General features: G+C 31.7%; 1 protein-coding gene and 1 long non-coding RNA gene across 2 annotated transcripts in view; one reads left to right on the top strand and one right to left on the bottom strand.

Annotated features, from left to right (window-relative positions):
• The window catches only part of LOC149511622 (uncharacterized), a 53,470-nt gene that overhangs the window by 13,130 nt on the left and 13,041 nt on the right, over positions 1–27,299 (bottom strand). The window lies entirely within an intron of this gene.
• Positions 12,207–16,864, top strand: LOC149511624 (rust resistance kinase Lr10-like). The gene is made up of 4 exons (XM_089754713.1): positions 12,207–12,961; positions 14,486–14,589; positions 14,697–14,726; positions 15,673–16,864. Exons 1-4 carry the CDS (start codon positions 12,246–12,248, stop codon positions 16,806–16,808), a joined length of 1,986 nt encoding a protein of 661 aa, XP_089610839.1. The 5' UTR covers positions 12,207–12,245; the 3' UTR covers positions 16,809–16,864.

Raw genomic sequence — 27,299 nt, 5'->3', positions numbered from 1 at the left:
AGTCTAAACATTAAGTCTTCATCTGAAAAATCAAATGTCATAGGCACATAATCTTCATGAGTACATTCTATAAAAAATTTAGCAATAACACTTCTTTTGATTGCTTTTTGGGACACATATACAATGTCATATTCAAAAAGTAACACTTGCCATCTTGTTATTCTTTCCGACAATGAAAGCTTTTCAAAGATGTACTTTATTGGATCTAATTTTGCAATGAGCCAAGTGGTATGATACAACATGTATTGTCTGAGCCGACGAGCCGTTTAAGCTAATGCACAACACATCTTTTTCAACGATGAATACTTTGACTCGTAATCAGTAAACTTTTTGCTCAAGTAATAAATGGCCTATTCTTTCCTTCCTTTTTCATCATGTTGCCCTAAAACATATCCCAATTACTTTTCATGCACTATCAAATACAGGATAAAAGGTCTTTCAAGGATAGGCAGCATTAATATTGATGGGTTTGATAAGTATTTTTTAACTTTTTCAAATGCCATTTGACAATCTTTATCCCATTTCTTGACCCATGTTTTCGAAAAATCTTAAATAAGGGATCACATTTGGCTGTAAGTTAAGAAATGAAATGAGCAATATAATTCAATCTCCCTAAAAATCCCCTTACTTCTTTTTACGTGTGTGGAGGTGGTAGCTCTTGGATGACATGAATCTTATCTGGATCCACCTCTATTCATTTCTTACTGACAATGAATCCCAATAATTTTTCTGAGGTTGCACCAAAAGTGCATTTAGCTAGATTAAGCTTGAGCTGAAACTTTCTTAATCTTTCAAATAGCTTTCTGAGATTAGTCACATGATTTTCTTCTTCACGAGATTTGGCAATCATGTCATCCACATACACCTCTATTTTTTTGTGCATCATATCATGGAATAAAGTTACCATGGCTCTTTGATAAGTTGCCTTAGCATTTTTTAAACCAAAAGGTATTACTTTGTAGCAAAATGTTCCCCATAATGTCACAAAAGTAGTCTTTTCCATATCTTTTTGTGCTATTTTAATTTGATTGTAGCCTGAAAATCCATCCATGAATGAAAACAAAGAATGCCTAACTGTATTATCCACTAGAGTGTCAATGTGAGGCAATGAAAAATTATCTTTTGCACTTGTTTTATTTAGATCTCAGTAATCAACACACATTCTCACTTTGCCATCTCTCTTGGGTACTGGGACTATATTTGCCACCCATTCAGGATATTTGGCCACTTCTAAGAATCCCGCATCAAATTGCTTTTTTACTTCTTTTATTTTCAACAACATTTCAAGTTTCATCCTTCTCAGCTTCTATTTAATTGGTTTGCATTCAGGCTTTAGTGGTAGCTTATGCACTATAATTTTAGTATCCAGCCTCGGTATATCTTGATATGACCAAGTAAATACATCTACATATTCATGTAGTAACTTTATCAACTTCTGTTTTATTGGTAACGACATCAAAGTACTAATCTTAACTTCTTTTTTAGTTTTTTCATCCCTCAAATTAACAATTTCAGTGACTTTTTAATGAGGCATGATTTGCTTCTCTTCTTGTTCCACTAATCTCAATAATTCTGGAGGTATGGCATGGTCCTCCACATTCTCTTCATCATCGAGTTCACCAATATAAACAAAATTTTTAAAATCAAATCCTGGAATATTGTCATGATGATTTTCATATTCATTATTCAAATACTTGAAAATAGGTGAAATGGATGAAATGTAGAATGATGTATAGTAATGCAAGGAATTGAAATGAAAGAGGCAAAAGAAATGGACAAATGTGCTACGCTTGTCATTTATTCAATTGAAAATGAGGAAACAAACACACATGAGACATTTAATGCTCTTAACAAAAGCATTTAGATTAGGTTTAACACATTACTTTGGAGAAAATTTAAAACAACCGGTAGCTCTTCAACATGCCAATTTTTCAGTTCTGCACCAGGATGAGTGAGATAAACCTATGGATAGCCTGGATCTTCGTTTTTCTTTTCTTCACCCATCATTTGTATCAAAAATTTAGTGAATATATCTTTTAATGATGGTGTAAACTCTTTTCTAACATTGCCTGCTATATTTGGATAGATATAATCGGCTGAGATAAAAGTCTCATAAATGAGAGAAAAAAACAGGCTTTCAGTTTCTACTTCTTATCCCCAAAAATGAGTTAACCATTTTTTTCTTTTTTCTCTTTCTACAAACTTCATTCTTTCTTTTCAAGTTGGCTTATACCCCAACCCAAACCTATCATCTTTCTTAAGCATCATCCATGGTCATTGTATCCTTTATAAGGCAGCCCACACTTGATATCCTTTCCTTACCACTTTTTTAAGTGCCATCTTAGAAGCTTTGGATAGACATGGAATAGGCACTTTTGATCCTTTACTCACATAGGTTGCATTAACGAATTCAAAGGATCTGAAAGAACATTCAAGAGCTTTCTCAACTACTTCAACATATAATGCGATAAAGGGTTTAGTCACTAACATATTTTCTTCATCAGTAATAATGACCACTTTTTCATCAATTATGAATTTCACTTTTTGATGCAGAGTGGAAAGAACAGCTCCTGCTATGTGAATCCATGGTTGTCCTAAAACACATCTATAGGATGGAGTGATATCTATGACTTGAAAGACTATATCAAAAGTACATGGTCCAATTTGGATTGGTAGCTCGATATTGCCTATCACTTCACAATAGTCCCATCAAAAGCCCTCACTATCATATGACTCACCTTCCTGTAAGACATGTCAACTGACAATCTAGATAGTGTAGTCATAGGCATGACATTCAAAGAAGATCCATTATCAATGAGCACCTTTACCAATGTATGATCCTTGTATCTTATGGAGATATGTAAGGCTTTAGCATCACCTCTACCACCAGGTGAAATTTCATCATCACTAAATGATATATAATTTCTTGCTATGATATTTCCCACTATGCGATCAAGTTTCTCCACAGATATATTGTGGGCTACATAAGCCTCGTTGAGTACTTTGAGCAAAGTATTTCTATGAGGCTCAAAATTTAACAACAACGAGAGTATAGAAATTCAAGCTGGTAAGCGATTTAATTGCTCTACCACACTATATTCATTATACTTAATAAGCTTCAAAAACTCACAAGCTTTTTTTCTGTAATCAAATTTTTACATTCTCAATATAAGATTAGGGCTGGGTGAGTCTCTTGATCATTGGGCAATTTATTTTCTTTTTCTAAGCTCGTTTCCTTTTCCTTTGCTTTTTCTTTTTGTGCTTTCTCAAGTGCTTCAAGAGTATAGCACTACCCACTTCAAGTTATGCTTGCTATGCCAGTTATGTTTGCTGTACTTATATCACATGAGCCATATTGAAGAGATCCACTATCCAAACCTTGTGATATGATATTACAATCATATTTCCAAGGGATTGCCTTATTTGATTTGTACGAAAATAGGCTAGGGACTTCAATTGTCACCTTTGGCATAGTTGTATAAACTGGTTCACCAATTTATGCACTCAATTTTTCATCATAAAAGATCATGACAGGCTTAAAATTCATATGAACTGGCTTATTAACCTTAACACTCGGTTTGTCTTTATAGAAGATGGTAACAGGCTCAAAATTCATTCGACAAGGCCTACTTTTGGATGAGTCTTCCATCACAACATTCACTAAACTTTCTTCACATTTTTCATAAAATTCAACCAAGAAAGAATCCATCATTCTCTACAACTCTTGTTGAAATGCTTTACAGTCTTGAAGTGAATGACCAACCATCCCTATATGAAATTCACAAGTGTGATCTGACAATATATGAAATTTTCATTATTTGAATTTTCAGGTATTAGATGAATCATATTTGCTTTCATAAGGGCAGCAAATATTTCATTCATAGGGGTTCTGATCTCACTTACTTCTCTTTTAATATTCTAAGTTATCTCATTATTTAAAGCATTTATTGATCCTCCACTATGATTAGGTAACGGATTGGCCTCCACACTTAGTCCGACCTTGATTGTGAAATTTAAAATTTCGTTATCAATCAGGCTTTGGACCTTACATTTGAAAGCTATACAATTTTCTAGAGAATGGCCCTGAATTCCATAATGATAATCATAAAAAGCTTCAGGATCATACCACTTTGGATATAGAGGTTTCAAAAGCTCTATGGGTTGTTGAACCACCAAGCATTTCTAGAATAACTGAAGGAAAAATTTCATGTACATCATAGGAATTGGATCAAATCGTTGTTGCTCTCGATTATTTTAAGATTCTCTTCGATTAAAGTCTGTGGTATTTGACTGAGGGAAAGGTCATAGTAAAGGTGCTCAGGGACGAACATTGATTTGAAAAGCAGGTGTCTGGGTTTGCGCTGATTGGTAATGGTATGGGTTTTAGGAAAGGTTAGAAATGGTTGAATAAGAAGGTTGGTATACAAGATATGAGTGGTATGGGATAAAAAGTCTCAGTTTTGGTTTTTCAGTGATAACAGCTTGCACTTTTACTTTTTTATTCTTAGATGGTCTTTTTTTTTTATCTAAAAACATCACCTCAATCAATCTTTCAATTTTTAATGGCATTTTCTATTATTTCTCCTATAATCACCATATCAGCAAAATTTTTTGTGGCATGACCAATGAGCCTGTCATAGTATAGTGCTCGAAGGTTATTAATGAATAAAATGGTTATTTCTTTCTCAGTAAGAGGAGGTTAAACCTAAACGACAACATCTCGCCATCTCTAGGCATATTCTTTAAAATTTTCATTAGCTTTCTTTTTCATGTTTTGCAAGGACATTCTATCTGAAGCCATGTTTATGACATGCTTATATTGAGTAATAAATTCTTTGGCCAGATCTATCCATGACTGAATACGACTCCTGTCTAATTGAATATACCATATGGAAGCTGATCCAGTAAGACTATCTTGAAAACAATGGATAAGTAACTTGTCATTGTTTGTATGCCCAGTCATTTTTCAACAAAACATAGTGATATGTGCCTGAAGGCATTTGGTTCTATCATATTTTTCAAATTATGGTACTTTGAACTTTGGTGGGATTACCAAATCTAGGACTAGACTGAGTTCACTAGCATCAATTGTGCCAAAAATATTTACACCTTCAATAGCTCGCAACCTTTCTTCCAAGAAATCTAACTTTTATTGTGCCTTTGTATTGTCAGATTGCTCTGACGTGCCTTTCTTTAGGTTATTTTGTTCTTTTAGGTCATCTAAATCTGGGATCATAATGGTCTCAACATAATTTACCCTAATATTTAAACCAACATGTCCTTGACTACGTGGATGAATCGTGAAGGGAGGTAAGTTAAACTGAGCATGTGGTTACCTTTCAGGCTGTGTCATTTGTGGATGCATTTGATGAGAGGTTGGAGCATCCTGGTGGATACAACGGATCTTCCCTATCATTGGTATTTTCTTGGGCTTGAGGCTCTTTCTCAATAGTTACTTTTTCAGCAACCCTTTTTCCTTTGGTCATTTTCCTCATCATGTCCATCATTGTAGCCATTTCTTTTCGAGTCTTTTTTTGAGTCCTAGTCATTTGTTCTATTAACTCTTGTTAAGACCTAATCATTTGCTCCTGCATATCAAATTGAGCTTTTTCTATCCTTTTTATTCTAGATGCTTGCTCGCCCTCCATGATTCTTACTTGTGAGCAAGTATTGTAACGATGGCGAGTGGTTTGATCTATGTTTTCTTGATGGCCTAATTATCCTTGCACCTGATTTAGTTAAAGGAAACTCTTGAGATTTGTTATTTCAAGATCTCTTTCTTTTAGTTATGATGCTATTTTTTTTTAAATGAAACACACAATTGATGCATGAATGCAAAAGATGTGCTTATTATATATCCAATATTTGCAAAAGATTTTAAGGCTAAACTTGAACCCCCATATCATAACTTCACTAAATACTTCTTTCATTATAATATTAAAATTTTCAAAAGAAATGCCCTACATGCTTATACTGCTTATAAGCATTTTCTAGCAAATTGGTCAAGCGTTGGCTATGCTGTCCTAGGTAAACCTCTTCTTTCACTTGTTTAGCTTCTTAGGCCATGTCTTTTGCTTTGAAGCTAACTTCTCTTATCTATTCTACTAGGCGAGTGGCTTGAAATTCTTTCAACTAATATTTTTCTTTCCAATACTGTGCTCTATGTTCAAATTGATCTTGTTCCTCTCTCAAAACTTGAATGGTTTCACGTCGATAATGCATTTACTATTTCAAGTCATCTACGAGACCTTGTAGTACCTTCTTTTTTTTCACAAATTGACTAAGCTCTTTTTCCTTAGATAATAAATTAGACTAAAACTTTTCTGTATTTTTTCTAGATTTTTCAAACTCTATAGTCATTGTGGCAATGGATTTATGCCAGCTTTTAGAGATCTTTTCTTATTCTCTTTCAAACCTTCGAGATTTTGCTTCACTCTTATCAGTCTTGTCTTTTCACTCATTAATCTCATGCTAAAGCCTCTTCTTTTTAAGCTCTTATATTTTTTTTCTTCCTTAAATTTATGCTTCATAATCCTTATATCCTCAAGAATATTTTCACAATGGGTGTCGTTTTGGTGAAATGGTCTGTTTTCTTTAGGACCAACTTTGCTTATGACCCATTGACTTCTCTATATTAGATATTCAGGTATGGCTTTGTTTGTATATCCTCTACGATCTACTCTCCTAGTCTGTTTCTAATATTTGATAATCTCTTTTATCTTTCCCAAAAATTTTGATTCCTCAAAAGATAATTCCAATTCTTGAAGCCCATGAGTCATTGGGACAAATTGCTCTGACCCTAATTGTCAACGAACCAATGTTAGAGCATAACTTATACCTCCTCACAGTCCTAAGAGTGGAACCCATGGCTTGTCACCACACCTGTATAACATGGCTTCTTGTGGCATCCATGAAGCTCTCAATATAACTTGAGCACTAGTGAGATTTTGCAAAGTTAATACCCACTCTTCCTTGGTCTTTGATTCTGACCATTCAACATTATAGCATTCTTCAATTAGCCTACTTTTATTACTATAAGTAGGATGAAATTTACCCACGGGATGTTGAAAATGACTTTTTGCCCAAATGTATAGTAACTGTACACACCCTATGAAGCATCTTTATCTTCTTTGACAGTGATTCAATGATCTAAAGGTCTTTGTCAGTATAGAAGGAACATGATTGATTTTATTGTCCACCTACTCGAGAAAGTCAATCATTGATACCTCAATGTGCCCTAGGACCTTCGAAAAAATGATCAAGCCATAAATTGCCAAAGCTATCATTCTTATGCCTCGTTCATCCTCCAAGTGTTTGATGATGTAATCACGTATGATTTCCCACGAGATGCAATCACTCTTGCCTTTTGTTTGGATATACGAGTTTACATTATGAGTGGGGACCTTCATCATACAGGCAAGTTTCTTTCGAGATCTAAGTTTTTGACCTCGCTAATAAATTTTATCTAGATTTAGGAGATGCAACCATAACAATGTAGTATACTCTTTGATTGTCGGGGTCATATTTATTTCGTTAAATATGAAACATCTGTATGCAGGATCCCAAAACTGAATTAAAGCTCTTATCAATTGATTTTTTGTGGACACCTCAAACAGTGAAGCAATATGACCATATTTTTCCTCGAAAGCCATCTTCCTAGAAGTTGTTACACTACGCCAAATCTTGACCAACTCAGAGATGTCATTTTGTTTAAGTCCCAATTTGACTTCTTTGGGCAAAATTTCTTGTTCAAATTCTTTCAAACAATCTCTCATTCTACTTTGGGCTTCTAATGATAAAGTTATCACCACATTGATCTCTTCACACATGGTGAACTTCGAAGCTGAGAACATCCTAATGGTATTTCTGAAGCAAGACTAAAAATCTTCTTACTAATATTGGCATATTGATAAGCACATCCCATATGAAGTGTTTATAATGATGCATGATCATGAAACAAAAAAAAAAATAAAACAAAATAGGGTTAGTGATTATATTAAAATAAATATTCCTTCATGTGTCCCAATTCAGGGTATAATCTATAAAAATGGATTGGCCCTATCTAAAGTTGGTTTCCTAAGTTTCACTATATGCATGGTTTAGTAGTTAACATAGGCTAAAACACTCTCAAATTGATCCTCACTGTCGTCACTTTAGACTAGTAAGGCCTTCGATCCTCACCCATAACAGGCTACTGACAGAAATGGTTCAACTTGAGTGAAAGTATTTCGTTAGCCCAAGTGGAGGCATTATAACCTCACGAAAGCGTAGGTACTCTACCCCCTCCTAAAAATGAATATTTTTGGGAGCCCGGGTATAGAGCTCGTGCATGAATGCAAATGTGTATATGTGTGAGGGAATGTAATCAATTATTAATAAAATTAACAATATAATTAGCAATAATATAAAATAATAACATATAAAAAATGAAAAGAAAAAAATAATATCCTAAGATGAGATAAGAAATTAAAATTAAAAATAAAAAAGACCATAAAATTAAAAATTCGGATGACACATGTTTAAATTTTTTTGGCTTGACTCTCAAGTGTTCCTGAGTGGAGTCACCAAGCTGTCATAACGATCTTTTTTGTCCTGGGGGGAACTTGATCGCTGGACTTGGTGAAAATTTTTGGAGACGCCACCAATCTTTTTTTATAGGGTGTGATTGGCCACCCAAAATATCATATTTTAGTAAAAATCTTAAAATTAATTAAGAATTACTAAAAACAAAAAGTTTAGGTCTGCAAAATCAGGGTTAGGTCTAAGAGTACGGTTACGAGTGAGAAAGGTATTAGCACCCTCACGTTGCCCATTCGAAGAACGATACTAATTAAACATGTGTAATCCTTTAATTTTGATAATATGGTTTTTTTATTTAAAATTAATTTCCTGAAATTTATTTTAAAATATTTTTTTTTGAAAAATTAGTATTATTTTTTTATATATATTCTATAAATTCTCCAACGCTTTGGCGAAATTTATAGAGGAAATGTTTGAAAAATATTTCGAGAAAATTGACCATTTACAAAATTCTCAAAATCTCGTCATAAGATATTTTATTTATTTGTTTTTCTTTTTTAAAAAATTAAGAACATCTCGACTCTTTGGTGAATTCCCAAAATTTATTAAACAAATTTTACGATTATCTCGACTCTTCAGTGAAATCCTAAAAAATTTTGAGCAAGTTTTAGAATCATTTCAACTTTTTGATCAGATCCTAAATAAAATCATTTTTAATTAAAGGAATTTATTATGATTATTTAAAAAAAAACTCTTTATTATTTACTAATTATTTTTATGAAAAAAAATTTAGATTATCTCGACTCATCAGAGAAATCGCAATATTTATATTTTTACATATGTCAAAGAAAATTGAACTCTTTCAATTTTCTTAATATATTTTTTAAAAATGTTCAAAATATCAGTTATTATTATTTTTTATTTTTTATTTTATAAGATTTATTTTTTTAAAAAAAATTATCACAAATTTTTGCTATATATTTTATTATATATTTTTTATTAATTATTAATATAAAACAACAAAATTTTATTATGGTAAATTTAATCATTTTAACATGTATAAATATTAAGAATAATAATTAAAATAAAAAATAATCTATAAAAAAATTCAAAAAAAAATTTTTTTTACCTGAACTGGACCGGTCAGAGGCTGATGCAGAAGTGGGTCGCAGGTCGGGTACACGAACTCCGTGTCGGATCGCTGGCTGACGCGCTGATCCTCAGGGCTCAAAACGACGTCATTTTGACCCTTTAATGAAACAGTGTCATTTTCGTTCTGGCACTTTCTATAAAAGTCAAAAAAAAATTTATCATTTCCTTCCCCCTCTGTCGAAAAAAAAATCCCTCTTTTTTTTTTTAATTTTAGGCTGATATGGGGCCTGTGGCCATCCGTCGTGACAGCCGCCATGGTCTTTGCCAGTGAAGAGCTCTGACCACCGTCATCGATGTTGAAAAATTTCAAAATCTCCCAAAATGCTCCCTTTGATCCCCTGAATGCAGATTCAACCTCCTTTCCACTGAAAAAAAGCCCAAGCAACCTAGATCTGCTTTTGAAGTTTTGGTTAAACTTTATTTTTTTTACTTTCTTTTTTCTTTAAACTTTTTTTTTATGCAGAGGCTCTCGGCACTGGGATCCTCCTCGTAGGGAGGACTGTGTTTTTTTTGTGTTTTTTTTTTTGCATTGTTTTTTTTTTTTTTGTTTTTGCAACGTTCCTCCCACCCACTTTCTATTAGGTTCAGCTAGAAGCTCTATTTATAGAGCTCCGATCGTACCCTATGCTTGAGTAAGTGGCACAGGGCTCGGCATGGAGTACGAGCACGAGCTCCGCACCCTTTTAATTTCTTCTTGTCTTATTGGGTAGTAGGGCACACTAATTAGGATAGTTAGGGTAAATTTTGCAGGGTATGGGAGAGGGATAGCGTATGGTGGGTAGGGCATGGTAGCAGTGGTGCCGGGAAAGGCACCATTGCCATCCCCCTTTTTTTTGTTCTTTTTTTTATATTTTGTATTTTTTTGGTATTTTGTATTTTGGTATTTTTGTTTAATTTAAAAATAATAATAATAAAAGGCAAGTTGGGCTTTTAAACAAAATGGGCTTCAGGCCCAATCAAAATCAGATTTTGGGTTAAGTAGAATTGAAATCAGACCTGAAGCCTAATTGAATTAAAATAGAGCCTGAATCCTAATTGAATTAATATCGGGTCTTGATCCGATAGCCCGAAAATTAAAATCTAGTAACCAAGACTTAATTAAAATCCGAACAAATTTAGTGTCTACAATAACTATTAAAATATTAAAAATTATTTATAATTAAAATATATTGAAATAATTTATTATTAAAATTAGTAATATTAAAAAATAATTATATTTTAATAATAATATTTAATACTTAAATATTATATTAATATAAACAAAGACTTAAAATAAAACTATTTATTATTTATATTGATATTTTAAAATATTAAAATTATTTATAATAATTTTTTATTTTCCACATATTTAGCAGAATATAAACTCAATAAAACCAATTAATAGATCTACCCACAAGCGTACTTTTATCACTGGACTACTACCCAATACTTTTTATGTTCAACAAAACAAAGACTATGGCTCTTCTCTATCTGGAAATGTCAACATTAGTTTCCCTTCTCAATCAGCAACCCAACCTTCAGAGTGTGGTTACCCGGGGCTTCAACTGGATTGTGAGGAAGATAACCGCACGACTTTGACCATAGACCATCAGAAATAACAAAAAAGTCTTATACGCGTACGCTGGCCGAGGGTTGTCGATGCGGTCTTCGACGGGGTCTTAACGACTTCCTAATTATTCATCTTCGCAAAATAAAATAAAAAAGAGAAAGAGATATGAAAATCTTATCCAAGACCTTGACTAATTGCTTAAATTGTTCTCCACAATTGACATTGATTTCTCGAAGTACGACGTGCTTTTAGTTACACCACACAAAATGTTTCTGTGCTTAATTTCCTTGTCTTTTCCAACTTGATTCCTTACTAGCATCTTCCAATATTCATTATACTTCTTAAATTCTTACGCCCCCTTCTACAAATTTTTACATTATTATATCTTTTTCTAAGATTTCTATACTATGCATTATCGGATAGTATCTAAATCTATTATATTAATGCATTATATAGGATCATTTCATTGATTTAAAATTTTAAAAAATAAAAAATCTTTAAAGATAAATATTAAAATTATTTAATTAAAAAAGAATTATTTTTATTTTTTTGAAAGAAAGAGAAGATTTCATTAACTTGAAGAGCAACTATCCTGTATTAAAGTATCATAGATTTCAGCTGAAAAATCATCCAACTCGATTATATTTTTTTTTAGTAATTACTGAATATTTTCATTTTTAATTTTCTAAATTTATAAATTAATTAGGTGACAACATATAATACAATAATAGAATATAAAATTTATATAATAATAATATATCAAATATAAAATTGTTTTTACGTGCATATTGTTGATTTTAATTGAATAATAATTAAAATGGTTTAAAGCACTTGACGGGTCAATCAACTTGGATATGCATTTACCTTTCTTTAATTCGTATTGCCAAAGTCGTTAAAGTCTTCCCTCACTTTAACCAAAGTGATTTTAAAAACATGAGTTTCTTCCCGTTATGAAAAAATACCATTTCTATGCTTATATATTTCCTTGGACTTAAATCTGGTTCTTCATCACCAAAACTTTAGGATGGTAAAAGCACAACTTTCATTGTTTTGGCTCATGGCCCTTTCTTTATTTCTATCATTCCCTGATTCTTGCATCGCTGAACTTCCAATTCCTAAAGATTGTGGCTCTTCTTATTGTGGAAACGTTACCGTCAATTTCCCTTTCCGATTAAAAAGCCAGCCTCCCGAGTGTGGTTACCATAACCTGGAACTGGAATGCGATAACAACAATCGCACCACTTTTGTGTTGGTTGAGGGGAAATTGTACGTTCAAAAGATCTCTTATGAAAACCAAACAATACGAGCTATGGTTATGGAGGAACATGAGAGAATGAGCAGAGACAATTGCTCCCTTCCTCGTGATATTACTAGATATCTATTTGATTCTTGGAATTTAAATTCAACAGTCGAACTATATGTTGGTTTAAATTATCCTTCTAGTGTTATGCATCTAGTAAATTGCACAACCGCAATGAAATCTTCTCTATACGTCAATGCCTGTCGTTGCTCCAATAGCTATTCCCATCCGCCTTCCTACTTTTATTTTTTAGATGAAAACACCCGGCCGTCCGATTTCAATCCATCTTGCATAGTCATAGCCGAGATTCCAATCATGCTTGGGAATATTACAGGTCTGTCTACTTCGGATATTTATGAACAGCTATTACAGGGCTATGAACTGGTATGGGTATTCGACAACTTCCACGCATGGCGCGAGGATTCATTAATCCGACAGATGTAAGTTTTTTTGTGCATTTGAGATCTATTTTAGAAAAGATTGATAACTGTTCTTGATAGGAATTTAGACTAATAATTAAATTAAAAAATTACAGTTAGGTGTATCAGACGATTGCAATATAATAAATGATTAGTGTTTTCTTTTTAAAACAATATTATATGACGTAATGAATGTAATTCATATATTTCGAGTGTAATGAGGTATTTTATTGTCAAGATAAAATTGACCTTTTCTTTTCTTCTCTCTTCCAACTTTCTTCCTCTTCGATCAACGGCCAACTGGTACGGACAAGGAAGGATTTGGAAAAGAAAAAATGAATAAAAGGGAAAAGTATAAAAAAAAAAATTAAGGGTAATTTTGGTACTTCGTTGGTTTTTTTTTATTACAGTAGTTGATAGTGATTAACATTTTTATGATTACATTAAAAAAATCATTTCATCAAACATTACTTATTTTTCAATAAACTACACAGCCCGTTAATTTATTTCTATTTCAATACCTAAGTGCAATTTTCTCTAATAAAAAGTAGTGCCTTGGTTCTGCTAACATTATTTGAAACTCGTGATTCGAAAAACTAAAATAAAAATCAAATTGTTGTTTAAATCGAAAATTTTGAATTTGTTTCAATGCCATATTCTAGTAGTCAACTATACAATGACAAATTTATCTTTAATAACTTTCACTACAGGTAAGAATAAGATTTTTTTGTGCATTTTAGTTCCGTTTTAGAAAAAATTGATAACTGTTCTTGATAGGAATTTAGATTAATAATTAAATTAAAAAAATTAAAGTTAGGGGTATTTGAATATTCCAACATAATAAATTATCACTGATTTTTTAAAATAAATATTATTTGATGCAATGAATATGCAATTTTTATATTTTAAATGTAATGAGGCATTCTGCTGTCAAGATCACAATGTCTTTTTCTTTTCTTTTTCTTCTCTTTCCACCCTCCTGCTCATCGGTCAAGGGCCAACTGGCACCAGCAAGGGCGGGTTTAAAAAAAAAAAAAAGATAAAAAGGAGAGAAAATATAAACAAAAATTAAGGGTATTTTTGGTATTGGGTGGGTTCTTTTTGTACAGTTGGTAGTAATTAACATTTTCACGATTACATTAAGAAAAAACCATTACATCAAACATTAATTATTTTTCAAAAAACCATACTGACCATTAATTTATTTCTATTTCATTACATAAGTGCAATTTTCTCTAATAAAAATTAGCTCCTTGGTTATGCTAGCGTTATTTGAAAATTGTGATTTGGAAATATAAAATTAAAATCAAATTGATGTTTAAATAGAGAAGTTCGAATTCATTTCCATACTGTATTCTAATAGTCAACTATACAATGACAAATTCATCTTTAGTATCTTTCACTACACGTAAGAATAAGATACTACAAAATATAATGTTTTATCTGTTGATTTTTTTGTTTTTTACATTTCTTTATCCTCTTTAAATTGTCAGTTTTCTTTTATATCACTATTATTAATTTTAATTTGATGTGTTAAAAATTCAGATTGTCAGATTTGAGATATGCATTGAGAAATTATGTGGACAGCTTTGTATATTTCCTTTTTAAGGGTCATCATGTATCCTACAATTCTTATGATCCTCCTAGACGTATGCTCCCTGGAATTCATTAGTAATCTCTTCTTGGATTTGCTATAAATTTTTGTTCCTTTATTGAAATAATTACATTTTATTTTTGTATTGGTATTTTGTTGCAGGTACATATATTTTGTGTCTTGCAATAACAGGTATATTTAAGTTTTAGCTTTATATTTGCATTTGCATATATAAATCAAAGTCCTCAAATTTAACAAAAAAGAACTAAACAAACCTTTTAGATCGTACAAGTTTACATTTAATTTTGAATGCTTTTTCCAATTCTCTTAAGATCATTCTTACAATGAGTCTCACTTTTTAAAAATTTTGATAGTATCCAAAATGTATGTTGATACTCATTGGTCTAATTACCACATTTAATGTGGTTGAAAGTGCAAGGGAAGAAAAAAATTAACAATCTTTTTTTCAAAAAATTTACAGAACATAGCACAACTATGAATTTAGTAAATATTGTCAATAGTTCAAAGGATGAGAGTTTGTTAAAAGACAGTGTTAAGGAACAGTTTAACTCAAATCCTGAGTGTTACAGTGTTGACAACATTTCAAAGCAAAATTTTGAAGAACCTGCCTTAACTTCTAATTCTTTTTTCTATAATGTCTACCAATCAAAACTTGGACCATTAGAAGATGGTTACCTAGTTTTTTTTTGTCTAAATAAGTTATAGTTTGATACCAGTCCTGTTAGAGATTTGGTGATATTAGAGAGTGGAATAGACATCCTCCAAAATTGTTGAGTCGACCATAAGTGATGACCATAAATCCTGTTATGGTGAATTAGTGGATTTCAGCACTTGACTTTATCAATTCTTTTTTGGGTTCATTTGCATCTTTTGGTGTTTCTTTTATCGTAATTTAGTTTCAATTGTGTAGTTTGAAGGTTATGTTTTGGATGCTCATTTCAATATTTTCTGATTTGTTCATTTTCCCTCCATGTTAAAGTTTATTCAATATGTCTACAATTTTGTGTTTGTGCTTCAAGATTACTGTTAAAATTAAGGTTCCCATGCTTTTATTTTCTTGGACACTAATGCCTTTCATTGAAAAATACTAATATGTTTACATTTTTTTCTTGAAAAGGAGGAATTGCCTTACCAAGAATGTTGCTTGGGATATCTATCTTGATTGCGGTTGTTACATACAAATTACGAAGAAGACACTTATCCGCAGATGATACAATTGAAGAGTTCCTTCAAAGTCAAAATAACTTTATACCTATTAGGTATTCTTACTATGAAATAAAAAGAATAACAAGTGGTTTCAAAGATAAATTAGGAGAAGGGGGTTATGGTTCAGTGTTTAAAGGAAAACTTCGTAGCAACCATCTTGTGGCAGTAAAGATGTTGGGCAAATCAAAAGCTAATGGGCAAGATTTCATTAATGAAGTTGCAACAATTGGGAGGATTCACCATGTCAACATTGCCAAACTTATTGGGTTTTGTGTTGAGGGGTCAAAGCAAGCTCTTGTATATGATTTCATGCCAAATGGTTCCTTAGATAAAATCATATTTACCGGAGAAAATAAGATCAGTTTAAGCTGGCAGAAAATGCTTGATATTGTGCTTGGAGTTGCTCGAGGAATTGACTATTTACATCGAGGATGTGACATGCAAATTTTACATTTTGATATCAAGCCTCATAATATTCTTCTAGATGAGAATTTCAACCCAAAAGTTTCAGATTTTGGTCTGGCAAAATTGTATTCAGTAGATGATAGTATTGTTTCTCTTACTGCAGCACGAGGTACACTGGGATATATTGCTCCCGAATTGGTCTACAAAAACATTGGAGGCATCTCATATAAGGCTGATGTTTATAGTTTCGGGATGCTATTAATGGAAATTGTGGGAAGAAGGAAAAATTTGAATGCATTTGCTGAACAATCAAGTCAGATATACTTCCCATCATGGATATATGATCGATTTGAGCAAGGAGAGGAAATAGAATTGGGAGATGTTACGGATAATGAGAAGACAATTTTGAGGAAGATGTTAGTAGTAGCTTTTTGGTGTATACAAATGAAGCCTCCTAATCGTCCTTCAATGTCAAAAGTATTGGAGATGCTCGGAACTGATACTGAATTGCTTGAAATGCCTCCAAGACCTTTTCAGTTTCCTTTTGATGCATCAACTAAGGATCATGGTGGCGATAATCCAATTGATGAGCCAACTACATCACTTGATGCTACGAATGAAATTAGCTTAAATATAGAGTAAACTAGTGATCGTGCATTTCATTTTGTCCTCTATAAAGTTTTATAATTTTATGCCTAGCTTGCTACTGAAGCCACTTATGTAGCTAGTTACAGTATAATTTCTTTTGTAATATATTTGTGGGAAACAATATATGGTTGGGAATATACCCAAGTGAGGGTACTTTTCATGGTGGTCTGAACACCAGAATTTGCTATAACATGATATGAGCGTTCTGTTGCACTGTTTGCAGAAGTTATAGAACCAACCATTCAAAACATCTATATCGAGAATCCTGGCTTCACATGTGCATCTTGTAGTGTCTGTATTAGAGAGTGATATGAAATTTGTAAGAATCATGTGTTTTTAATAATCAAGATGCATGATGAAATAAAATTTGGTAAGTTAGAACATACCAGAGCTACCGCTGGATCGAGCTCTAGAAGTTGTTCAGTTGTCATTCATTCATTTTTTTTTTCTCTTTTCCTTTTTTGCGGGAAGTCGATCATCAGTCTTCATCTCTAGTAAATTGTTTCAGCTTCAAATCTGGAGAAAGGGAATGATTAGTGTTTTTTATTAGAGAAAGGGAGAACAGATCAGGATTGCACGCCCGCAAATTGTATTAGCAATGATAATTAATGCAATTTATGGTTAAATTCAATATTTAAAAAAGGTTGGAGTACTTTTTAATTCAAAAACAAATTCAAAAAACTTGGATAAGATTTTTAAATGAAGTAGGTGATGGGTGAAAAAATCGTATATGAATACGATATTGAGTCGCGTCTAGCGCAACATGTACACTGGGAGGATTGTGCCTTGCTTGACGGGGTACAACGTCTCCTAATTATTATTTATATAAAAAGAAAAAAAAAATAGTTGTGAAAATCTTAGCCAAGAGCTTGAAATGGCAAATTGACGAGTCAATTGTTTTTTGGTCCACTAAGCTTGAAATGAACTCTGTCCAATTTTTTACTGTCCTCTAGTGAGTTTATGAAAAATTAAAAAATGAAGGTTTCTTTATTCCTTGTTCTTTAAGTTCAATTTTTCTTAAATTCATTACATTTTTAATTTTATATTTAAGATTATTAAATCATTCTGTTTTCAGTTTCAAAAGGACCCATCAATTCAATTATTATTTTTGACTGAAATGATCGAATTGATTATCCTTTACTCTAATTTAAATGGATTTACTCATTTCAAAGGGTGAAAATTACAAAAATTAAAAATTATATTAATTAATTCATAATTAAAAATTAATTGGCTTTAAGATCTTATGTAGTTGAAGATATCTTCAATAATTACTGTTGTAACATGCACGTCTAAATAGTCAACTGTTATATATAAAAGAATATAATCGTTATTAATTTTTTTTATTAAATACGATTGACCTACTAACAAAAATTGTGTTAGTGATGATTATTAATGCAATTTGAGGTTAAAATTAAAATTTCAAAGCTCTTTTGGAGTACTTTTTAATTCAAAAACAACTTTAAAAAACTTGGTTAAAATTTTCAATAAGAATGTGACCGATCAAAAAGTGTTCTAGCTTGATGTATGCATTGGGTTGGAATGTGCCATACTTGGCGGGGCTTTTACTCCTAAATATTCTTCATAAAACAAGAAAAAAATAGTTGTGGAAATTTTAGCCAAGAGCTTGACTAATCAGTTATTAAATTGTTCCCAAATAATTGACTTCAATTGATCTTGCTTTCATTTACCATCACAAAATGTTTCAGTGGTGTTATTTTATATTGGTTGAATTTTATTTTATTTTTTTGTAATTTTATATTTAAATCAATCTCTTAATATAACATTAATTGATTTTAAATTAAATACTTAATATAATTTAAAATTTGAATTTGTTATGTTCTTCTTGCTTGTTACATGTTATAAATTATTTACGTGATAAATTACTTTGTTTCAATTGTTAGTACAGGATCTGCACTCGGGAAAGGTATCTGTTCTAGATATAGCAACCCATATGCAAGTGGATATCTCCCCATCATATAGTTGTTTACTAGGAAGGCCATGGATCCACAAGGTGGGTGTCGTCTCTTCCTCACTATATCAAAAGATCAAATTCAATGTGGAAGGATAATTGGTGATTGTAGCCGAGAAGGAAGACTTATTGGTGACCCAACCTATAAATGCCCCATATGTGGAAGCAGCAAAGAAATCATTAGAATGTTCTTACCTATCTTTTGAACCTGTTAATGCAATAGATGAAGGACTCAAGTTCAGTCGGATTGTAATCAATCAGATGATTAACAAGGGTTGGAGTATTGGGTTCGGCTTGGGCAGAAACCTTCAAAGGATAAGAGACTTTCCTAAGATTGAGGATTATAGTTGTAGATCGGGATTAAGTTATGGGACAGAGAAAATGCAAAACAAGAGTAAAAGGGCAAAGAACAAACCAATGATCTTTCCCTATTTAAATGAAACTTTCATTCTCAGAGGATACATACACCCGGGAGCTGAAGAAGACACAAAAAAAGAACCAAAATGGGAGGAAAATTTTGCCAAGCTGTCCATTGATATGGTGGATGATTGAAGTCAAAATGAGGAAGCTTTGGTTTATCCCTACCCACCTAGATATGAATTGAAGAATTAGAGGGTCATCTAGATACATATTATTTTTTATTTTTCTTCAATGTAATCATATCTCCTAATCGCTTATGCCCAAAAGCATTAGGATGAACTTTTATGTTTGGGCCTTTTATTTTTCATTATTTTAATAAAAGTAGGAGTATGCATTTTGTTCATTTCTTCCATTTCATTCATTATCCCATCAAAGTTTTCTTGCCAATATTTCTTATTCCATTAACTTTTAGGTTCCCAAATGAATGCGAAGGTAATCATGACAATGATCCGAGGTTTAATTTTAAAATTTTAATTAATACTGATGAATTTGATACTAAAAAAAACTTTAAAGAATACACTTTGTCTCCAGATTTAATGAGGCTAATTAAGCAGAAAGATAAATCCATTAAGCTTCATCAAAAAGTTATTGAATTGATCAAATTGGGTAATGTTGAAAACAAAAAAGTAGTCAAGATTGGTACTTCACTCTCAGTAGTTGACCGACAGTGTTTAGAGGATTTGCTTCAAGAGTTTGTAGATATGTTTGCTTGGTCCTACCAAGATATGCCTGGGCTCAGCACTAAAATAGTAGAGCATAGGTTGCCTTTAAAGTCAGAATGCAAGCCGATGCAACAAAAGTTGGAAAGAATGAAGCAAAGATGTTGTTGAAAATCAAAGAGGAAGTAAAAAAACAATTTGATACAGGCTTTCTGCAAGTGACCAAATATCTTGAATGGGTAGCTAATATAGTACCTATCCCTAAGAAGAATGAAAAAGTATGAAAGTGTGCAGATTATCGAGATCTAAATAAAGCTAGTCCAAAGGATAATTTTCCTTTGCCTCATATAGATAGACTAGTAGACAATATGGCCCAACATACAGTGTTCTCTTTTATAGATGGATTCTTTGGTTATAATCAAATAAAGATAGCTCAAGATGATATAGAAAAGACCACATTTATCACTATGTAAGAAACTTTATGCTATAAGGTCATGCCTTTTAGTTTGAAGAATGTTGGGGTAAACTATCAAAAGGCTATGGTAACACTCTTCTATGATATAATGCATAAAGAGATTAAAGTATACGTGGATGATACGATTACCAAATCCTGAAAAGGAGATCATGTAGTCAATCTCAAAAAATTATTTGTGAGGTTGAGAAAGTTTCAGCTCAAATTAAATCCAGTCAAATGTACATTCGGAGCCAGGTCAGGAAAATTTTTAAGATTTATAGTAAGTGAAAGAGGAATAAAAGTTGACCCGGATAAAATTTGGGCCATTCAAAATTTATCCCCTCTAAGTACACAAAAAGAAGTTTGAGGTTTTTTAGGCCAATTGAACTATATTTCTCGGTTCATTTCTCAACTCACTTTTAAATGTGACCCCATTTTCAAACTCCTTTGAAAGAATAATCTTGGCAAGTGAAATGAAGAATGTCAAAAAGCTTTTGATAAGGTTAAACAATACTTATCAAATCCTCTAATATTAGCACTACCTATTCCAGAAAAACCACTGATTCTATACATAGTGGTAAATAAGAAATCAATGGGATGTGTGCTGGGTCAACAAGATGAATCCGGTAAGAAAAGAGAGCTATTTATTACCTGAGCAAAAAATTCATAGAGTATGAGTCCAAGTATTCTTTACTGAAGAAAATGTGTTGTGCTTTGGCTTGGATAACTAAAAGACTCAAGTAATATATGCTTTACCATACAATTTGGCTCATAGCTAAACTAGATCCCATTAAATACATCTTCAAGAAACCATCACTATTAGAAAGAATCGCAAGATGGCAAGTGATGCTCTCGAAATATGACATAGTGTATGTGAGCTAAAAAGCAATAAAAAGAAACATAATTGCTGAATTTTTGACAGATAGAGCTACTGATGATTATGAACCTATAAAGCTAAATTTTTTAGATGAAAAATTAATGACCATCTCAGGGTTAGAAGAAGATAATGACAAGGAAGAGGTATGGAGAATATATTTCGATGGGGTCGCCAATGCCATGGGGCATGGGATTGGATTAGTTTTAATATTTCTAATGAAACTCTATTATCCTGTTACAGCAAGATTAAACTTCAACTGCACTAATAATATAGTTGAATATGAGACTTGTGTTATGGGACTACTGTTACTTTGGACAGAAAAATTGAAGTGTTAAAGGTGTTTGGGGATTCAGCTCTAGTCATTTGTCAACTAAAAGGTGAATGGGAAACAAGGGATTCAAAACTCATCTCTTATCACAAATACATTTTAGAGCTATGCAAACAATTCAAGGCAATTTAGTTTGAACACTTACCTCATGAAGAAAATTAAATTGCAGATGCCTTGGCTATCTCGACTGCAATGGTGCAGATCGATGATATTGTCAAAATTCAGCTTATCAAACTAGACATCAAGGACGTGACAGTGCATTATGCCAACTTGGAAGAGAAAGAGGATGGTCACCCATGGTATCATGATATTATGCGATATCTAAAAAATCAATAATACCCAAATCAAGCAACAGAAAAAGTGATAAGAAAGTCTTAAGAAGGTTGGCTATGAGATTCTTTTTAGATGGAGAAATTTTGCACAAAAGAGGCAAAGACTAAGTGTTATTATGTTGCATAAGTGCCTTTGAGGCCAAAAAGATTATTGAAAAAGTTCATAATGACATGTGGAGTACATGTAAATGGGTATATGATGGCAAGACAGGTTATGTGAGCTGGATATTACTGGTTGACAATGAAAAATGATTGCATTGATTATGCTCGAAAATATCACAAATGCTAGATTTATGCTAATAAAATTCATGCTCCATCTAGCATTTTACATGTTATAGCACCATCTTGGCCATTTTTTATGTGGAGAATGGATGTCATTGGTCTCATTACCCTAAAAGCCTTAAATGAAAATAGATTCATTTTTGTGATGATTGATTATTTCACTAAATAGGTCGAAGCCACCTCTTTCACAACTGTGACTAGATCATTGGTATGCAAATTCATCAAAAGAGAAATAATCTATAGATATAGGCTCCTAAAAAGAATTATTTCAGACAATACAAAAATTTGAATAGTAAGATGATACAAGAAGTATATGTTCAGTTCAAGATCAAACACAACAGTTCAGCTCTATATCGTCCAAAAATGAATGAGGCAGTGGAAGCTGTAAATAAGAACATCACAAAGATTTTAAAGAAGATGACTGAAACATATAAAGACTGACATTGGAAATTACCTTTTGCCCTACATGCATATCGAACCTTCGTGCGCACTTCTACTAGGGGAACTCTTTTTTTCTTGGTTTAAGGGATAGAAGCTGTATTGCCAATAGAAATAGAGATCCCATCCCTAAGAGTCTTAAAGGAAATAGGATTAGAAGAAGCTGATGGGTCTAAGAACGCTATAAACAATTAAACTTCATTGAAAAAAAAAGATTAGCGGCACTCTGTCACGATCAATTATACCAAAAGAGAATAATGAGAACTCATAGCAAAAAAGTTAGACCTTATCAATTCCAAGAAAGAGAGTTGGTATTAAAAATATTCTTTCAAGTCAACATAATGATAGAAAAAAATGGACTTCAAATTGGAAAAAATCATATGTGGTAAAAAGAGTTTTTTCAGGATAAGCCTTAATCTTGTCAGAAATGGATAGAGATGAACTTCTTAATCTTATTAATTTGGATGCCATGAAGAAGTACTTTGCTTGATCCAAAAAAAAAGTTCAAGTTGAAAACCCGAAAAGACAGCTTAAGCCCCAAAGAAAAAGTTCATGTTTAGAAGGGCGGTTTGAATTGAACGAAGGTAAATTTGGATGAATAAAACATGGCATCACTTCAAAGGCATACCAAAGATAGTGAATTTTAAAGAGCTCTGAGGTGTCAATGCATCATATTTTAGTTGAGTTTTTGAATAAACTCAAGATTTGTTGTCATGATTATCTGATCATTTATTTTGGGACATTGCTACCCTAAATAGCCGTCCCTATACACTCTCTTTTTGTTTTCATACCATCATTTGTAATTTATTGCTTATCTGAATAAATGAAAGCTGTCTTATTGTTCTCTCTTAGTTCTATGCATTGCCATTATATTTGTCTCTTCTCTTTATACTTTGCTATGAATAGAATAAGTGAATAACTTGCATCTCGCACTTTAAAATTAGGATAATGATTAATAATTGAATAAAGTCATAAGAAGTTGTGTGTTACTTTGAAGGATTAAAAGAGACAATGACCAAAGATGAATTCTTCCAAGTAAGAGAAAAGTGGCTTCTATAGTTTTCCTTGGGATAAAAATAAATGTTCAAGCTAATAAAGGATAGTTTCTTTGCCAAACATGCGTAAAAATGAGAGTGCAGAAGCCTTAGTACCACAATTAATGTTTCATTTACATCTTAGATAGGGCATGCACTTACATTATTCACTTACCTGATCTTAGCTCAGTTTAGATCATTTCTTATGACTCGTAGTTTTATCTCGATCATTTATTTTTGACCTTGACTTGATCCTAATCACTTCATTTTTGACACGTGGTTTCATCCCAATCACTTGATTATGGCTTAGTCCAGATTATTTTTTATGACTTGTGGTTTCTTCTCGAACATTTTTTACCTCGATTCGATCTTGGTCACTTCATTTTTTACACGTGATTTTGTTTTTGTCACCTTATCTTGGCTCAATCCATATCATTTCTTATGACTCGTGGTTTCATTCTGGTCATTTAGTTTCGACCTTGACTTTGTTCTGGTCATTTCATTTTTGACATGTGGTTTCGTCCTAATTACCTAATCTTGGCTCAGTCCAGATCATTTTTTATGACTCGTGATTTTATCTCAGTCATTATTTTTAACCTTGAATCGATCCTGGTCACTTAATTTTTGACATGTGATTTTATCCCGATCACCTGATCTTGGTTTAGTCTAGATCATTTTTTTTAACTCGTGATTTTATCTCAATCATTATTTTTTATCTCAACTTGGTCTTGGTCACTTCATTTTTGACATATGGTTTCATCCTGGTCACTGATCTTGTCTCAATCTAGATCATTTCTTATGACTTGTGGTTTTATCTTGGTCATTTATTTTTGACTTTGACTAGGTCTTGGTCGCTTTATTTTTGACAAGTGGTTTCATCCTGGTCACTTGATCTTGGCTTAGTCTAGATCATTTCTTATAACTCATGATTTCATCCCTGTTATTTATTTTTTACCTCAACTCAATCCTGGTTGCTTCATTTTTAACTCGTGATTTCATCTCGGTCACTTGATCTTGGCTCAGTCTAGATCATTTCTTATGACTTGTGGTTTCGTCCCAATTATTTATTCTCAACGTCAACTTAGTCTTGGTCGCTTCATCTTCAGACTCGTGGTTCGATCCCGATCAATTTTACTAAATGATTTGACTCTTGGTTTGAAACAAAGTGGGTGTCTAGGTCTTTACATAATCTCTATTTAACAATAATGTGCAAAAATGGCAACTGTAGACACCCATTTATGTCCAGGGTCAATCGAGGTTGATTTTCTTTATCTTTATCATTTTTATTACTATAGTGTAGTATGTTGTTATAATGTATATGATGGTAGTATAATATAATACATAGTACATTATATTATTATTATTATTATTTATTCTGTTTTTCTTTCTTGTTCAATCTGTGAGGATGAATTTTGGAAACTTAAATCGAATCAGTTGATTATGGTAAAAAAAGGTTTATGATACAAATTACAAAGCCTTTAATTCAGGTTCTGGATGTTAACAAGAATTCAACCTTAAAATCATGTTAGACAGAACTTAATCCCAGGATTCAAGCCTAGGATTGATTCTATCCGTTTCTAAAAATTGGATTTTAGGCTACCTATAATTCGAGCAAGCTCTACAGAGGACAAACACACAGAAAAATTATTAGAGAGAAAGGTTTGAAAAATTTTGGGCTGTGGGATTATTCTAGAAGTTTGGTCTCGAGATTTTGGGTTCAATCTAAAGTTTTTAGGTTTGATTTTAGGTTTCTGGGGTTAGACTTAGGATTCTGGATAATTCTGGGAGCAATCAAGGCAATTTTGGGAGAAATTTGGAAAATTTTGAAGAATTTTGATTTTTTCTAGAAAATTTTGGATTTTTCTAGGTTGGAATGAATTTTTCGATGAAGGTTTGAATTTTCTAGTGATTTTTCTAGAAAGGATTTGAAGTTTCCGATGAGATTTTGACGAGATTCCCAGAATCTGACAAAAATTTTCAGATTCTGATAAAATTTTCAAAATCCGACAAAGTTTTCAGATTTCGTTTGAATTTTCAAACAGGTTTTTTAAATAGAGAGGAAAAGATCCTAAAGCTAGGAGAGAGTGGCTCGGGTGATTATGAGGAAAACGCTGAAGCTTTAGCTTTTATACTGCTACTGAATGACAATGTTTTGCAAAGCCTTGACCCACGAGTGACTCAACGACGATTCGTGCATTGATCTTGGTACCGACCCGACCTGATCACAAGTTTTTTTTTTCTATTTTATTTTTATTTTTTAATTTTATTTTATTTTTAACTCATTTTTTAATTTTTTTCTAGTTTTATTTTTAAGAAATTATATTTCTGCCATTTTATTTCTGAAAGTAAATGAATTTTTTAAAAAAAAAAAAGAAAAATGATTATATATATATAAATCTTTTCAAATAAAAATCTTTTTTCAAATAAAGTTTTCAAAAAATATTTATATAAAAAAATCCTTTCAATAATCTTTTTCAAATAAAAATCCTTACAAAATAAATTTATGAATTCCACCAAACTATTGGAGAATTTTCATGGGTTAAATCTTTAAAGTGGAATCCACCAAACTATTAAAAAATTTCATAAATCGTTTTTTTCAAAAAAATAAAAAAATAATAAAAAATATTTTTTATCCTCTAAACTATTGGAGGATTATTTTTAGGTCTTATCAAACTATTAAAAGATTTTTATTAATTTTTTTGAATAAAAATATATTAATAAATCCGACGACGGAGCCTCTTTAGAATGGAATGCTAGTTTTTTTTAATACTCATGATGTGAGAAAATTATCTTAAATTGCTACCAAACTATTGAGACAATTTTAAGATACATTTTCAATATTAAATTATTTGATAAATCATAAAATGATTAAGGCTTGGATAATTCAAAATCTAATTGGTATCATCCTTTAGATGGGCGTTGTGGGAGTGCTATGATCTTCTTCATGGGTAACCGACTCTCGAACTTCACATCTGATTTCGTGGATCAGAATATGTATCAGGTGACCAATCACACATAGACAAAAAAAATCGGTGGTGACTCCTTCTAATTCATATTTACTAATAGATCCATGGATCTATACGTTATAATAGGTCTTAACCACTTCCTAATTATTCATCTGTACTTTCAGCTTTTATTTACTCAACACATTTAAAAAAATGACCAACAATATATCATCTAAATTTATTTTTAAATCTTATATAAAAAATTAAAAATTAATGTAAATGATCTATTATTTTAATATGTTTACAAACTTATTATCATCGTGGTGTGTCTTGGAATAGTTTAACTCAATAAATAATTGAAACAAATTATTTATTTATAAGTAATAATTATTTTTTAATTCTTAATCTATATGTAATCTTTAACTTTTATATACTTAATTCACTTAAAGAAAAAAAATATTATACACTTAAATCTTTTCGAATCTATAAATTTTAAAAATTTGATCAACACTCCTACTCGGATCGATTACAGTACAACACTTATTACAATTTTTATTACTAGATGCATAAAAATTACAGTTTCTTATATTAAGCAATACAACGCATATTAATTAAAGACATTTAAATTGAAAGTTAAAATTTCACTTTTTTATAAAATTCATAATTTTAATTTTTAAAATTTAAATAAATATCTGTATTGTAAATAAATAATATAAATAATTATCATTTGTGCATCTCATGAGTTAA

The sequence above is a fragment of the Durio zibethinus genome, chromosome 25 (genome assembly GCF_047325235.1).
Source record: "Durio zibethinus cultivar Kanyao isolate XHJ-2024 chromosome 25, ASM4732523v1, whole genome shotgun sequence".
In the NCBI taxonomy this organism is placed as follows: Eukaryota; Viridiplantae; Streptophyta; class Magnoliopsida; order Malvales; family Malvaceae; genus Durio; species Durio zibethinus.
This window is presented reverse-complemented; position numbering and strand designations above follow the sequence as displayed.

Coding starts and splice junctions, on each gene's coding strand:
- LOC149511624 (XM_089754713.1), top strand. CDS start 12,246: ATGGTAAAAGCACAACTTTCATTGTTTTGGCTCATGGCCCTTTCTTTA. Junction 12,962..14,485: donor GATTCATTAATCCGACAGAT/GTAAGTTTTTTT, acceptor TTAAAAATTCAG/ATTGTCAGATTTGAGATATG. Junction 14,590..14,696: donor TTCTTATGATCCTCCTAGAC/GTATGCTCCCTG, acceptor ATTTTGTTGCAG/GTACATATATTTTGTGTCTT.